This window comes from Dasypus novemcinctus, chromosome 7 (assembly GCF_030445035.2).
Source record: "Dasypus novemcinctus isolate mDasNov1 chromosome 7, mDasNov1.1.hap2, whole genome shotgun sequence".
Lineage (NCBI taxonomy): Eukaryota > Metazoa > Chordata > Mammalia > Cingulata > Dasypodidae > Dasypus > Dasypus novemcinctus.
Window position 1 is genome coordinate 12,490,610 of NC_080679.1, and position 15,396 is coordinate 12,506,005.

At 40.6% G+C, this 15,396-nt stretch overlaps 1 protein-coding gene and 1 pseudogene across 1 annotated transcript in view; both read right to left on the reverse strand.

Moving 5' to 3' along the window:
- Positions 1-1,383: 1,383 nt before the first annotated feature.
- The window catches only part of PSMD1 (proteasome 26S subunit, non-ATPase 1), a 124,452-nt gene continuing 110,439 nt past the window's right edge, over positions 1,384-15,396 (reverse strand). Inside the window, exons 22-25 of the mRNA XM_058299902.1 lie at positions 13,243-13,329; positions 12,438-12,584; positions 3,131-3,286; positions 1,384-1,613 (exon numbers count right to left, since the gene is read on the reverse strand). Of these exons, the coding sequence (XP_058155885.1) occupies positions 3,140-3,286; positions 12,438-12,584; positions 13,243-13,329 (381 nt within the window). The 3' untranslated portion in view covers positions 1,384-1,613; positions 3,131-3,139. The remainder of the gene's footprint in view (positions 1,614-3,130; positions 3,287-12,437; positions 12,585-13,242; positions 13,330-15,396) is intronic.
- LOC131279110 (hepatic leukemia factor pseudogene) lies at positions 5,495-6,822 on the reverse strand (annotated as a pseudogene).

Genomic DNA, 15,396 nt, shown 5'->3' on the forward strand with positions numbered 1-15,396 from the left:
ACAACCTGCTCCAAGTGGCCATTTGGCTTGTAGCTTGCACTGTTAAAAACTATAACATTCTGAAGATTCAGGACCAAGATATGAATTCTGAATTGTCCTGCCCTAACAGCAACTAGTGCTGACTGGTTCCTGAAGTTCAATCTATTATTCTGGAAGGAATTTTCATAACTCTGGCTGGAAGCCAGTGAATGTACTGCATCTCTCCAAACTATTCAATTTTGAACAGTGACATCACTGAGAGACTTCTGTTTTTTAAACATTTCATATATTAAGGGAAATGTTAGAGATAACTGTCTGAATGCAAGCAATGGTAAGAACTTGAACAGGAAGGACATAGCTAATGAGAGTCTAGGAAATGAGATAATCTCTTTTATAGAATCATTTGATATTGAGGAAACAAGGAATTTACAAAGGAGGGGATACAATGAAATTAACCAATGAGCTGAGCCATCCTTTGGGATCAGTAACCTTTAGAAGGGAACCCAACATGGCTTTGGCAGATGTGTTGTATTAGGGCTGATCTATCCAGGAGTTTGTTTCCTCTAGAAATAGTTTTTTCCAGACCCAAAGGGTTGTATCATAAATTTAAGTTACATTGTACAGAAGTGAAAGAATCAAGGTAGAAGCAAACAGCCAAGCCATTTGTGTTTAGTGTTGGAAGCTACCTACTTTTATTATGCATGGTTGAAGACCAAGATACAAAACACAACACAAAAACCCTGGAATCTAGTTCTTATTCCCAAGTCCCAGTAAATCAGAAAGATGCATTTCATATGCCAAGAACATGAGAAAGGATATTTGTCAGAGTAACAACCCTACCTGCTTACTCCACAAATCTAACACCTAAGAAAGTCTTCATAAGTTAGAAATCAAAATTATATTTGTTAAAATTTCTGCATTTCAAATTTCTGCATACTATTGCAACCTTAAAAAATACATGCAAGAAGAGTAGGTAAGAATAGGTAAGTGTATTATCAGATACTCTGGCTAAATAAGCCTTAACAACTCATATCTATTATCTTTAACAGGGTCAGAAGCAGGAAACAATAAGCAAAGGCTATTTAAAAAATGCTTCTGAGTCACCTAAACAGACTACATTTCCCTTGTGCCACTAGAGAATTCTTTAATAAGTGACAGCACACTATCCTCTATCCCATTTAAAAAACTACAGAAAATTCCTGGGGTCATGACCCAGGGATTGATTTTTTTTTTCTTTTTCCCCATTTTTTCAAATGGCCTATAATTTAAAAATAGTCAAACTTGGTCATCAATATAAAAGCCATGCATACTCATTCTAACAAATCATGGACTTAGGCATTTCAGGGTGGGGATGGGGGGTCCATTTATTTAAAAACCCAGGCTGAAAAAACAAACAAAAAGTCCTTTTCCATCTGGAGATTTTAATATATTTATTTGAAAACCAAGTTCTGTGAAAGAGCACACTAAATAGTCATATATCTTCTGTTCAACCAAATACTTGGAGACAAGTTTCTTCAGGTCAGCGCAGAGGCAATGATACATGCGTTGAATAGCAGGTCTCAGGACAAATTTCCTCACAGGCATTTATTTCCACTATGAGTCTGACAATCTTCTTCAGGTGAGCAAATGAGATCCTGGGAAGATGGGGGAAAAAAAGCTAGGGTCGTTCCTGGTTTCAAAAACATCCCCCCCCTCCCCCATTTTAAACTACTATTTAAGTCTAAAACTAGCCTTCAACTTGCCCGTTTGGTCTTCCAGTGCCAGTCTGTGCCAAGACAGGCTATTGCATTCAAACTCCTAACAGACCGAATGTTTTATCCTTTTGAAAAGTGACACAAATCCAATTTCCAATTATAAACGTCTAAGCCGTTTTGTAGTTAAATGTCTTGAAAGACTTAATCAGCAAGGCTTTGTGAAAGGCTGAGGGGGGCTAATAATAGCCAATTCAATTGTGCGACAGAAACCAAATGCTCATGGTATCAATTCCAACATGTGCTGGTTGGGTAAAGCTTAGGCCTTCAAGGGCTGGAAGATGATTTTCCAAAGCAAGGGCACATGGTAGGGATATCAGTATAAACCTACCTCTAAGGTAGGACCCAAACAATGGTCTCCCTGAGTCTGGAATCAACTTCCTACTAAGGCAAGGTTCCTGCCTTAATACTTAGTATCCGAGATGTATGGAAAAGGTTTCATAAATTCATATTCAGTATGTAACACTCACCACCCTAGATTCGCAACTAGACTTTTAAATGTATTTTTCTTTTGTCTTTATTTTCTTTAAAGAGCAGAATAAATTCATATTTGTCTGGATGGACTAGGATGGAATTAGAGAACCTTAATTATATAGTTTATACACTTCAAATATGTGATGACTATTCAAAAGAAATAGGGGAAATAAGATTGAATTTCATGGGATTAGATTATCCCAATCTTTTTTATCTAAAGACCCCCTTAACAAAGGCATAAGAATGATCCTCATCAACTGGAAAAAGCTGTGACTCCGAAATGAGTAAGCACCATGTCTTATATACACTAGATGTTCAATAGTCTCACTGAATAAATGAAATGTGTTAAGGCTTTTAGTGCCAAAAGATATTGCCAAAGGAGAGGGGGAGAGAGAAAAATCAGTGATGAAAAGAAAAAGCAGAAAAACAGAAGTCTAGACTTGTGCTACTCAAATTTGTGATGTATGGACTAATGCTGGTTCACAAACCATAATCAATCCACAACAAGGAACTGACATCAGAATGTAAATCAGTTCCATCAGTAAGCAAGCTGTTCATTTCAGCTGTCATTTTTCTCTTGGTAGCAAGACTTTCTTGATGAAAGAAGCACTGAGTCAATTTACATTCTGGTGCAAGCCCCTTATCTTCTCATGGACTTAGAAAAACAATTGGCAGACCAGTCACTTTGAATAACATTGGTACAGTACTAGATGGTAGAGAGTCAAAAAAAAAAAAAAAAAAAAAAAAAAAAAAAAGAAAAAGCAACTGGTAGTTATGTAGCAGGGAAAGGTGAAAAAAGGGGAACATTTTAATACTGTTTAGGTAAAGGGGGATTAAGCAGAAAATGAAGAAAAAAACGAAGATGATATCCTTGCATAAAATATTTGTGAAGTAGTCCTTCACATGCAATCTTGTTTCATACGCACCTCTGGTCCTTAATCATCAATATACTCAAACGGTTCTGGGGGTTCTGGCTCTTGCTCCTCTTCCTCAATTTTTGGGCCATGGGCTGCAACAGGTTCTACCAGCTCTTCAATGTCTTCACTAGTGTCCTTCAGAATGATGATGCCTCCAATGGAGAGCTGAAAACAGAGCAAGGAGTGAAGAAGCACAAGCTCTACTCATATATTTCAAGTTTGTACCAGCTTCTAGAGTGCACACTTGTCAAGTGGCACTGTGAGACTACTTGAATGATTTGACGGTAAAGAACTGGGGTAGAACTGTACCTGACTAGATGAGAAGGCCTGTGTGACCCCACACAGGTGACTTAACCAGATGACTCAGCTCTAAGAGGGAGCTAATAAGATATTCCTTCAGGTTAGTCTGAGGACTGAATGAGGAAAGCGATGTCAATGTACAATTAGAGCATAAAGATAATTGATCTAAAAAGGAGTATTTGTAAATGTAACCCAGGGGCTCTGGATGGTAGAATATGTGATGCTGTCTGATTGGGATACATCTCAATTTAAGAACAGCATTTCCCAGCCAGGACTGACCACCAGCTTCAACCTGATGTCAGGGACAAAAGTGTCTTGCTACTCAAGGTGTGGTCCTGGACCAGCAGCATCAGTATCAACTGGGACCTTGTCAGATAAGCAGAATACCTGGCCCTACCTAGATAACAGAATCTGCATTTTACCGAGATCCCAGGTGGTTTTTGAGAAGCAAATTATTCTAAGTACATGCTATATTATTTGTGAGAAAACCAACATTCTGGACACAAAAAGACAATGTACAAATGAATAGCCAATACTTCTCTAGCAAATTTCCAAACAATGGAGAGAACCACAATACCTGAGTGCTTTTTACTGATGTCTACAAACCCTTGTGATGCAAACAATGAAGAAATAGATGGGAAACAAAAGGGAAGTAGACTGCAGAAGCAATTTTATTAAGCCCTCTCCCAAACATATTAGCAGAAGGTAAATTCAAACACCAAACTATTCACCCATCTCTGGTGTGCTAATCTTATTCTATTTGCTTGCTTGTGTCAAAGGAAATGGAAAGCTGCCTTCTGTAATTAAATCAGTCAACAGTGGCAGCACACATCTGGAAAAAGCATATTTCTACCAAAGCACATTACTGGGAAGGAAAAGAAGCACAAGCACATTAGTCAAATGATTCACATATGTATCAGCATCTCTGCAGTTCAACCTAATCTGATTTTTACTCATTAGAACTCTCCTGTGCCATGCTATAAAAACTGATGTGCATTCATGAATTCCTAAACTATTTCCCTCCTCACAACACACATTATACTGACACACATTAACCTATAACTCTCTCCCTTAAAAGTTTGCTTTTCTTGAATGGATCCTGACTTTACTACTAATATTCATCCAAGAACAACCAGAGTATGGCCAAAGTCCTAATCCTCCATAGCCTAAAAGTTTACTTGAACCTTCTAAAGGACCAAATGGAGATGAATCTTCTACCAAACAGAAGAAAATACCTAGGCTTACAAGACTTCCTATTTTCTTGAAACATTATGATTATACTATTTCAAACTTACTTGGAATGATATAATCCCAACTTAAATCCTGCATCATAATCAACATATGGAAAGAACATTTTACGGCTACATGCTTTAGGCTTATTAATGTCTTATATGTTAGTGAGGGATTTCATATTCATTAAGCCGAGAGTAAGATACATTCTGTTCTCTGTGAAGGCTAGCGACAACTGAAGACAAGGGCAATGGAACACATCCTTCTAAGAGCCCCACTCTCTCTTTAAGGCCTCTTTTTTTTAGGCCTCTTTTTCTTTTTCTTTTTTTATTTTGCATTATAATCTTTATAATGATCCACATTGTATGAATAGCACAGTGTTGTTTTATCTGAGTTTGGTATATGAAGAAAAGCTTTAACTTTTTTTTTCTTATTAGGCCTATCATTGAGTTTTCGATTCAGAGAAGAAATTTTGAAGTGTGTTTCCATTATTGAGAAAGACATTTAAATGAACAGCTTATTTCTAGATCCGTGTCTCTCCCCTATAACCTGGCAAAATGGTAGCCACTGAAACTCTGGAGTCCTGTACCATGGATTGCACCTCCGCATGGGCGTCCTGAGTTACCTAGAATCTATGAAGAAGGCCTACTCAATGCATGTTGTAAACGAGCTCTCACTATCCAAGAAGCCTCAATTTCCCAAACCTGATTCTTGCTTCTCAGTAGAAACCAAGGTATGGGGTCTTAATAATAGCATGCCACTTGGGGAAAAAAAAAAAAAAAAAAAAAAAAAAAAAAAAATATATATATATATATATATATATATATAATATTTCTGACATGGACACATCCTATACATAGCAGGGGACTGAGAAATAATAGTCAATTAATAATAAATGTAATAATTGTCAATTAATAATAAATAGGCAAAATCTCCTGATATTTCTCTCCAGAAGGAGGGATTATATGCTGTACATTACTTTAAAAAAGTATTTCACAAGACTTAAAATAAAAAAGTTGACATAGATATAACAATGAGCACAATGGTTCTAATAGAACACCTACCGCTGGTAGTCATGTGGCCCTTTATAACTATTATCTCTAATTTTCACAATAACCTAATCAACTAGGTAATTATACCCTTGCACCTAAAGGGAAATGGGCTCCAACAGGTTATGCCACTTTCTAAGGTCACACAGCTATGGAGTGGGAAGTCTCAATCTGCAGACAGAACCACTGAGGCACAATGGTGCCTTCTCCCTGGGGCTCCACTCTCTTCTCCTCCGCTTGTCTCCCCACTTTGAATGGTTATTTATTTCACTGGCTGGCTGTTCCTGGTCTGATGGGGCTCTGCATGCAGTTCGGGGAGGGGAGGCCAGGGTGGATGGGTGCAGAGGACCGACTGCTGAGGTCCATGACGGCAGGGGCAGCTGAGGAGGTCGGCTGCAGCCCTGGAGGGTGGGGGCTGTGGTTGTGCTCAGATGGGCTGGGGGGGATGCCGTTTTCTGACAAAAACTCCTCCAAGTCCATGTACTCCAGCTGGAAAGTATCTCCGTCATAGGGAAGGGTTTTGTCCCACAAGGTGGGCCCCAAAAATGCCAACTGGGGGACCGTCGGGCTGTTACTCTCATCATCCAGCTTCTTTTCCTTGTCTTTATCTTTACTAAATGCGTCTTCGTGGTGAAGGGGGAGCTTCAGCGGGTTCTCCAGCAGGGACCTGAGCACGCCGTAGGGAGGCGGGATAAAGGTGGGGTTCAAGGGGAGCGGTCGGGACATTTTCTCCATCGCGACGTACTCGATTTTTTCTTGAGAGAAAAAAAAAACCAAACAACCGCCCCCCCCAAAATATTGCTGAGCTTTTTCCTGCGTCCTTTGCCAAAAGTATTCGCTTTCAAGGCGGTGAAGACAAGGAGAGGAAAAATTACTGATGTATTTATAAATACACCTGCATAAAAAAAATGTTGGAAGAAAAAAAAAACAACTTTCGGGCTCCCAGAGGAGACGGTCCCGGGGGAGCGCAGCGAGTGCCCGCGGGCTTCTGGGCGACGTGCAGGATGCTCTCACCTGCCTCGAACCTTTCGTCTTGCAAAATGTTCAAAATTGCAAAAAAGAAAGAAAAAAAAATGTTGACGGCTGCAGAACGGCAGAAGGTACCGCGGCGGCCTCGGCCCGCTCGCGCGAACACCCGAAGCCACGCGCCGACTCCCCCCACCCCCCCCCCCCCTCCCCGTGCCCGCGGCCGCTGCTCCCCGGCATCAGGCCGCCCATGTGCCGCGGCCCTGACAAGAGTCAGGCCTCTTTTTTTTTTAAGGGGATTGAACCTGGGACCTTATACATGCAAAGTAGGCACTTAAACACAGAGCTATACCTGCTCCCTCATCTTTAGGGCCTCTTTTAAGAAGAACAGGAAGCAGAGTAGAAATGTTATCCGTATTTCCAAATTAGAGTTGCCTCTTTCAAATGCAGTGTCTGAGGAAGGGTCTGATAGCCTTGCCACTGAGGGTGAGGAAGTTGAATCACCAGGCACCCTTCCCTCACAGGAGACAGTGAGCCTGGAGGGGTAGACTGAACCCTCGCCAGACATCCGCAGCCACCCTGCTCCACCACGTGGCAACACACCAGGATCAACAGTAGTGGACTGGTGAGGAAGTATCTCTGATGGTGCCTCGGTTTGGACTTTTCACAACCTTGGAACTGTAAGCTCTTACCCCAAATAAATACCCTTTATAAAAGCCAACACATTTCTGGTACTTTGCATAGGCGGCCCTTTGGCAAACTAAAACAGTGTTTGAAGCACAACAGTTTTTAACATTGAGAAGTCCAATTTACCTATTTTTTCTTCGCTTGCTTGTGCTTTAGGTGTCGTATCTAAGAAAAACATTGCGTAGTCCAGGGGTTCTTAACAAGGGGTCCATGAGCTTGAACTGAAGTTCAAAAAACACTATTCTTGTAGGGATGTATTGGTACAGGTATGATATATTTATTAAATAATACATAGTACAGCGTGGACTTAAACAGGTTAAGTGTAGAACAAAAAAGGTAAAGAATACTTGGCCTAATCAAAGGTCACAAAGATTTACACTTATGCTTAGAAAGCTCTCACATTTAGGTCTTTGGTCCATTCTGAGTTTGTTTTTGGATATGGCATGAGGTAGAGGTTCAATTTCATTCTTTTGCATGTGTATATCTGGTTGTCCTAGCACCATTAGTTGAAAAGACTAATCTTTCCTCACTGAATGAACTTGGCACCCATGTCAAAAATCAATTGGCCATGGATATATGGTTTTTTTTCTGGATCCTGAATTCTATTCCACTGATCTATAGGTCTATCTTATGCCAGTACCACAGTGTCTTGGTTACTATAGCTTCATAGTAAGTTTTGAAATTAAGTAATGGTTCCTCTAATTTTGTCTTCTTTCTCAAGATTGTTTTGGCTATTCTGCATTTCTTGCATTTCCATAGGATTTTTTTTTTAAAGATATTTTATCTTTTTCTCTCCCCTTCCCTCCCCAACCCCCGCATTGTCTGCTCTCTGTGTCCATTTGCTGTGTATTCTTCTGTGACTGCTTCTATCCTTATCAGTGGCACTGGGAATCTGTGTTTCTTTTTGTTGTGTCATCTTGTGTCAGCTCTCCAAGTGTGCAGTGCCATTCTTGGGCAGGCTGCACTTTCTTTCATGCTGGGTGGCTCTCCTTACAGGGCACACTCCTTGCGTGTGGGGCTCCCCTAGGTGGGGGACACCCCTGCGTGGCACGGCACTCCTTGCACGCATCAGCACTGCGGATGGGCCAGCTGCACACAGGTCAAGGAGGCCTGGGGTTTGAACCGCGGACCTCCCATGTGGTAAGCGGACGCCCTATCCATTGGGCCAAGTCCGCTTCCCTCCATAGGATTTTAGGATCAGCCTGTCAATTTCTACAAAAATGCCAGCTAGAATTAATTTTTTTTAAAGATGTATTTTATTTATTTCTCTCTCCTTCCCCCTCATTATCTGCTCTTTGTGTCCATTTGCTGTGTGTTCTTCCGTGTTCACTTGCATTCTTGTCATGTGGGACCAGGAATCTGTGTGGCTTTTTTGTTGTGTCATCTTGCTGTGTCAGTTCTGTGTGTGTGCAGTGCCACTCCTAGGAGGCTGCGCTTTTTTTGCATGGGACGGTTCTCCTTGTGGGGCGCTCACCACATGGGTCAGGAGGCCCTGGATATAGAACCCTGGACCCTCCATATGGTAGGTGGACACTCTATCAGTTGAGCCATAACCGCTTTCCTGCCAGCTAGAATTTTGATAGGGATTATGTTGAATCTGTAAGTACTGCCATCTTAACAATATTAAGCTTTCCAATCTATAAACAACATATGGGTTATTATCTATATTTTCTTTTCTTTTGATGTTATTTGTCTGGATTTGCTGTCAGGGGAATAATGGCCTCAGGGAATGAGTTGGGAAGTATTCCCTCCTATTTAAAAATTTTTTTTTAAAGAAGAGTTTGGGATGGATTGGTGTTAATTTTTAAATGTTTGATAGAATTCACCAGTGAAGCCATCTGGGCCTGAGCTTTTCTCTACTTGCTATAGGTCTATTCAGATTTTTATTTCTTCTTGAGTTCATTTCAACAATTTGTGCCTTTCTAGGAATTTGTCCATTTCATCAAGGTTATCTGGTTGGCATACAGTTGTTCACAGCATTTCTTTTTTATTTAGGATCCTTTTTATTTCTGTAAAGTTAGTGTGGCAGTTTGATATTGATGAATTCCAAAAAGAAATACAGATCGTTTGTAAACTGGTCTGTTCTTCTGGGTATTATACCCTTTGACTGTATTAAATTCAAAGGTTATGTTTACTTGATTAAATTAAGATTAGGTCTTTGATTCCGCCACATCAATAGGGTGTTGAGTTCCCATTCCCTTGGTGGGCAGAAAATGGCACACACGAGCAGGGGAAGACAGACAGCTCATTAGACATGGCAGAGACCCTGGGAAGAGAGATGATCCTGATAGTCTACAGCTGACCTTGTGAAGAGAACACAGCAGTGGAGCCCAGAAAGAAATGAGCCCTGGGGAGAGAGACCAACCTTATGTTAGCCTACAGCTGTGCTCAGCTGGGACCACGGAGCCTTAGGAAGAAGATGGAAGGCTGAACCCCCACACATGGCAAATGACTTTGGGTGAGAAAGTACCTCTTATGGTACCTTGAGTTGGACTCTTTAGGGCCTTGTGACTGTAAGCTTCTATTCCAAATAAATACTAAATCCCTTTATAAAAGCCAACAGAGTTCTGGTACTTTGCGTCAGCACTTGGCTAATATAGTTAGTAATAATGTTACCTTTTTAAAAAATATAATTTATTTATTTCCCCCCCCCTTCCCCTTCTCCCGCCCTGCTATTTTTGCTGTTAGTGTGGTTTTCTTCTCTTCTCATTTTCTCTACTTTAGGATTCACCAGGATTTGATCCTGGAGGCCACTGATGGAGCGAGTTTTCCTGTCAATTGCGCCACCTGCAGTTCCTGGTTTCTGCTGTCCTTCACCTTGACTCTCCCCTTGTTTCTCTTTTGATGTGTCATCATCTTGCTGCGTGACTCACTTGTGCAGGGCACTGACTCACAACGTGGGCACTCGTGCAGGCACTCGCATGGGCACTGGCTTGCTGAATGGGTAAGCTTTCTCTTCTTTTTCACCAGGAGGCCCCAGGGATCGGACCCAGGTCCTCCCATATGGTAGGCGTAAGCTCTGTTGCTTAAGCCACATCCGCCTCCCAATGTCACCTTTTTAATTCCTGATTTTAGTAATTTGAGTCTTCTCTCTTTTTATCTCAGTCAGATGAGCTAAATGTTTGTCAATTTTGTTAATCTTTACAAAGAACCAACTTTTGGTTTTATTGTTTTTTAATGAAATTTACTCTCTAATTTTTCTAATCTTTAGTTCATTTATTTCTAATCTAATCTTTATTTTCTTCCTTCTGATTGCTTTGGGTTTTACTTTGCTCTTCTTTTTTCTAGTTAGAATATACTCTCTATAAACACACCACCAAGATGAACTGGATTGTGGATTCAATAGTGATTACATCTATTTTGGTTTCCATTGGTGGCTCTGTTGATTCATTTATTCAACATGCATGAATGACCAACTACTACAGTCCAGGTATAGTATTAGGTCCTAGGGATGCAAGATTAAGAGGTGAAGGATGTCTACAAGCTACTTTCTTCTTCCTGGCCTGACTGCCTATTAACTACAGATGCCTGCTAACTTATCACGGCAACCAAGTAACATTTATTGAGCATTTACCAAGTGCCAGATACTGTGGTTTATGTGTATCCCATTTAATCTTCACAACAACCCTTGGAAGTAGGTGGTATTACCATACCAATTTTAGATGAGAAAACAAACACAAAGAAATTAAACCACCTGCCTCAATCACATAGCTAAGAATTAGCACAGTGGGGTTGTTATGAGCCTAATTTTGCCCGATTCCAGCTGTTAACCTCTACATATAGCTATCTTCTATCCCCTGCCCTTATCTACTCTAGCTGGTAATCTAGTCAGGTAAGACAGTGGCTCACAACTGTTGGTAACAGTTACTTCCTACCTACCACCAGGGGCGTTGGTTGATGAGAATGAGTTTACTCTTTAAGGATCTAGAGATCTTGTCCATGACATTCCAGACAGACCTAGGATCTAAATCTCTTGAATACATTTACTAGTGACTCCCTAGTTTTCTAGATACAAGAACCTGGAAAATAAAGGCATTATTAAGTGCAAATTTCTGGTTAGTATTTGTTTATAATATGAAACATTCTGCCTTGGAATAAATTAAATGGCATTAAGATTTGTTTCTAACTAAAACCAATGAGTTTAGGACAGCAGCATAATTATGATGATATTTGTAACTTCTTTGTGCTTCTGTTTTTTTAAAAAGATTCTATTTATTTATTTATTTATGTATTTATGTATGTATGTATTTATTTATTTATTTCTCTCCCCTCCCCCTCCCCCACTCCGGTTGTCTGTTCTCTGTGTCTATCTGCTGCGTCTTCTTTGTCCACTTCTGTTGTCATCAGTGGCATGGGAATCTGTGTTTCCTTTCGTTGCATCTTCTTGTTGTGTCAGCTCTCCGTGTGTGCAGTGCCATTCCTGGGCAGGCTGCACCCTTTCACGCTGGGCGCCTATCCCTAAGGGGCACACTCCTTGCGTATGCGGCTCCCCCACACGGGAGACACCCCTGCGTGGCATGGCACTCTTCGCGCGCATCAGAACTGCACATGGGCCTGCTCCACACAGGTCAAGGGAGGCCTGGGGTTTGAACCACAGACCTCCCATGTGGTAGACGGACGCCCTAACCACTGGGCCAAGTCCGCCACCTCTTTGTGCTTCTGTATTACCTTATAAAATCCTTGCCACATCCCTATGAGTTGGAGATGATAATCCCTATTTTACAGTACAGGAAGGTGAGGTTGAGAAAGGTTTAGTATCTAGCTCAAAGTCACACAGCCTGTAAGTGGTACAGTCATGATTCAAATCTAGGATGTCTAGCTCCAGAGTCTATACTCCTAATCATTTTATTTTATTAGAAATCTCCACAGCTTAAATCTCTAATAGAAGAATTTGTAGTAAGGTTACCTAGAGAAAATCCCCCAAAATATATATGAAATGGAGGGGAATATTCTCTCCTTTCTAAGAGTTTTCTTAGGAATAAAGAAATTTTTGGAATACTTTAGAACTTTTATCCTTCTCTATCAATATTCCACTGTCTTATGGATACCCACTATTATACAGTTAAAAGCCACTGTTAACTTACTGGTTTGAAAGGCTGGTATCTACAGGTCTCTGGCATGGTTAGGACCTTAAGCTGTGCAGGCATAACTCGGGCGGGGTTATCCAATAACTGGAAGTTTGGCTCCGGTTCTTTTTTCTTCTCTTTTTCTTCCTTTTTCTCTGCCTCATCCTGGAGGGGAAAAAGCTCAATAAGGATCACTTCTGTACTATATCACTGAGTAATGTTGGTAAGTTTATTGAGCAATTATTAGTACAAAAGTACTAGGTATAATGGAAGTACAAATACAGTGACACCAGTTTCAGAGGAGGGAGAAAGTAATTCTGCATGGGAGTGGGAAGGGTATTTAACTTAGTTTCAAATAATGGGCTTTTCTACCAGCAGAGATCAGATAAATATCTATTTAAAGAAATGGTAAGAAACCTCTGTGGCTGATGCATGGGCAAGAAGAGGTAGTAAGCCTTGAAAAGCTAGTTGGTATCCAATGGGGGGGGGGGGGTAACTTGAATGCCAAGCCAAAATTATTCCTTTGACCCTAAAAGGGTCTTTCTCTCCTCCTCAACTCATGATCTCCTGAAAACCCTACTTTACCCTTTATTTCCTCTGAGAACTCATTCCTACTCTGTATCCTTATATTCTTCCCACAAATGGATATAATTTCTAAAATGTCTTATAATTAAAATCATATGATTCTGTATGTTTGGAATAGGGATAATTATTTAAACAACTCCAAGACCAAGACAAAATAATGTTCAACAAGGAAAAATGTGGACCATGACCGAGATGGACATTAATATGTTAACTCATATAAACACCAAATTATACCTACCACTTCCATTTTCTCTTCCTCTTTTTTTTCTTTTTCTTTTTCCTTCTTTTTAGCCTTGGCAGTAATAGATAACACAGCAGTGGAAACCTAGAAAAAGTGAAAAGGGTAAATTGCTGTAATTGCATACCTATACACAAACACATAAGCCCAAAGAGGACTCAATCCCACAGTGTTACTGTGTTTCCTGGTAGTAATAAGCATCATTAAGAACAAGAGTCAGGAGGTGGCCAACTTGGCTCAGTGGTTAGGGCGTCCGTCTACCACATGGGAGGTCCGCGGTTCAAACCCCGGGCCTCCTTGACCCGTGTGGAGCTGGCCCATGCGCAGCGCTGATGCGTGCAAGGAGTGCTGTGCCACGCAGGGGTGTCCCCCGCATGGGGGAGCCCCACGTGCAAGGAGTGCACCCCTTAGGGAGAGTCACCCAGCGTCAAAGAGGGTGCAGCCTGCCCAGGAATAGCGCTGCACACATGGAGCGCTGACACGACAAGATGATGCAATGAAAGGAAACACAGATTCCTGTGCCGCTGACGACAACAGAAGACAATGAGGCAGATAGACTCAGAGAACAGACAACTGGGGTGGGGGGTGGGAAGGGGAGAGAAATAAATAAATAAATAAAATCTTTAAAAATAAAAACAAAAACAAGAGTCAGGGAATAAATGAGAAAAGGAAGCAGGACATTTATTCACATAATTTACTTCTATTGTCAACATGTGAATCTTTACTTTCTGGAGGATTTTGTCCAATACAACTCTGTACTCATCTTTTGATCGATAGTCTACCCTAGATGTGAATTTGCTATCACTGTGTATATGAACACACTGTAAAACATAAATTTCCCTCCAGCGCTGGAGGTATTGATGTCCTCACAGTGAGTGAAGGTAAATTTGGAATTATGCTCCTTGACGAGTCTCAAAGGTGAAACAGATTTTGACAGGCTTGGCAGTAATGGTGTAAAAGTTGACTTTGTTTCAGATCTAAAAGTGGGGTCCAACATATAGGGGATGAAAGAAGATGCTTTGTCAAAGTGTATTCATCCCTTACCCCCTCAAATTTGGCTAATTACATAATTATCCTTAATTACAAAATTTATAGCAAATAATCAACTGGCTAATAAAGTACATTATCTTGAGGGAAAGAACTATTTTCCTATACTGTATATAAAGAGTCACGAAATTATAATTTTACTGAGTGAAGCATAAGGGGAAAGTACATGTCTCTCATTATAATTTTTAAAAAATCAAATCAGTTTTATTGATACATATTAATAAAGCATACAATTCATCCAAAGTGTACAATGGTATTTGGTATAATCACATAGTTGTGTATCATCAATTCAATTATTATTAGAGCATTTTCATTATTCTAATACTACACTATAATTTCTTTTTAAGGAGGTACCTTAAAAAGGTCTTGAACCCAAGACCTTGTACATGAGAAATAGGTGCTCAACCACTTGAGCAACATCTGCTCCCCATACTCTAATTTGATTTAACATATATCAATGGGTGTTTTCATACACTGTGGATGGGAATATAAATTGGTTATATCCATTTTAGAAGGCAATTTAGTTAATATCTATAAAAATGTGCATTACTTTTGAGCAAGCAATCCCACATCTAGGATTCTAACTTATAGATACAGTTGCACAAGTACACAAATATATGCATATAACAATTTTCATTCCAGTCTTATTTGGAACAGTGAAAAATGAGATATAACAATGTGTCCATCAAATAAGGAACTAAGTTAAATAAACAATGGTACAGGGAAGCAGATTTGGCTCAACTGATAAGAGTCTCTGCCTTCCAGATAGGAGGTCCAGGGTTCAAACTCAGGGCCTCCCGGCCCGTGTGGTGAGCTGGCCCATGTGCAGTGCTGATGCGTGCAAGGAGTGCAGTGCCATGCAGGGTGTCCTCCATGTAGGGGAGCCCCATGTGCAAGGAGTGCACCCCGCAAGGAAAGATGTCCTGCATGAAAAAAGTGCAGGCTAGGAGTGGCACTGCACACACGGAGAGTTGATGCAGGAAGATGACACAATAACAACAACAAAAAGAGACACAGCTTCCTGGTGCCGCTGACAATGCAAGCGGACAAAGAAGAACACACAGCAAATGGATATAGAGAGCAGACAATGTGGGGTGGGGAGGGAGA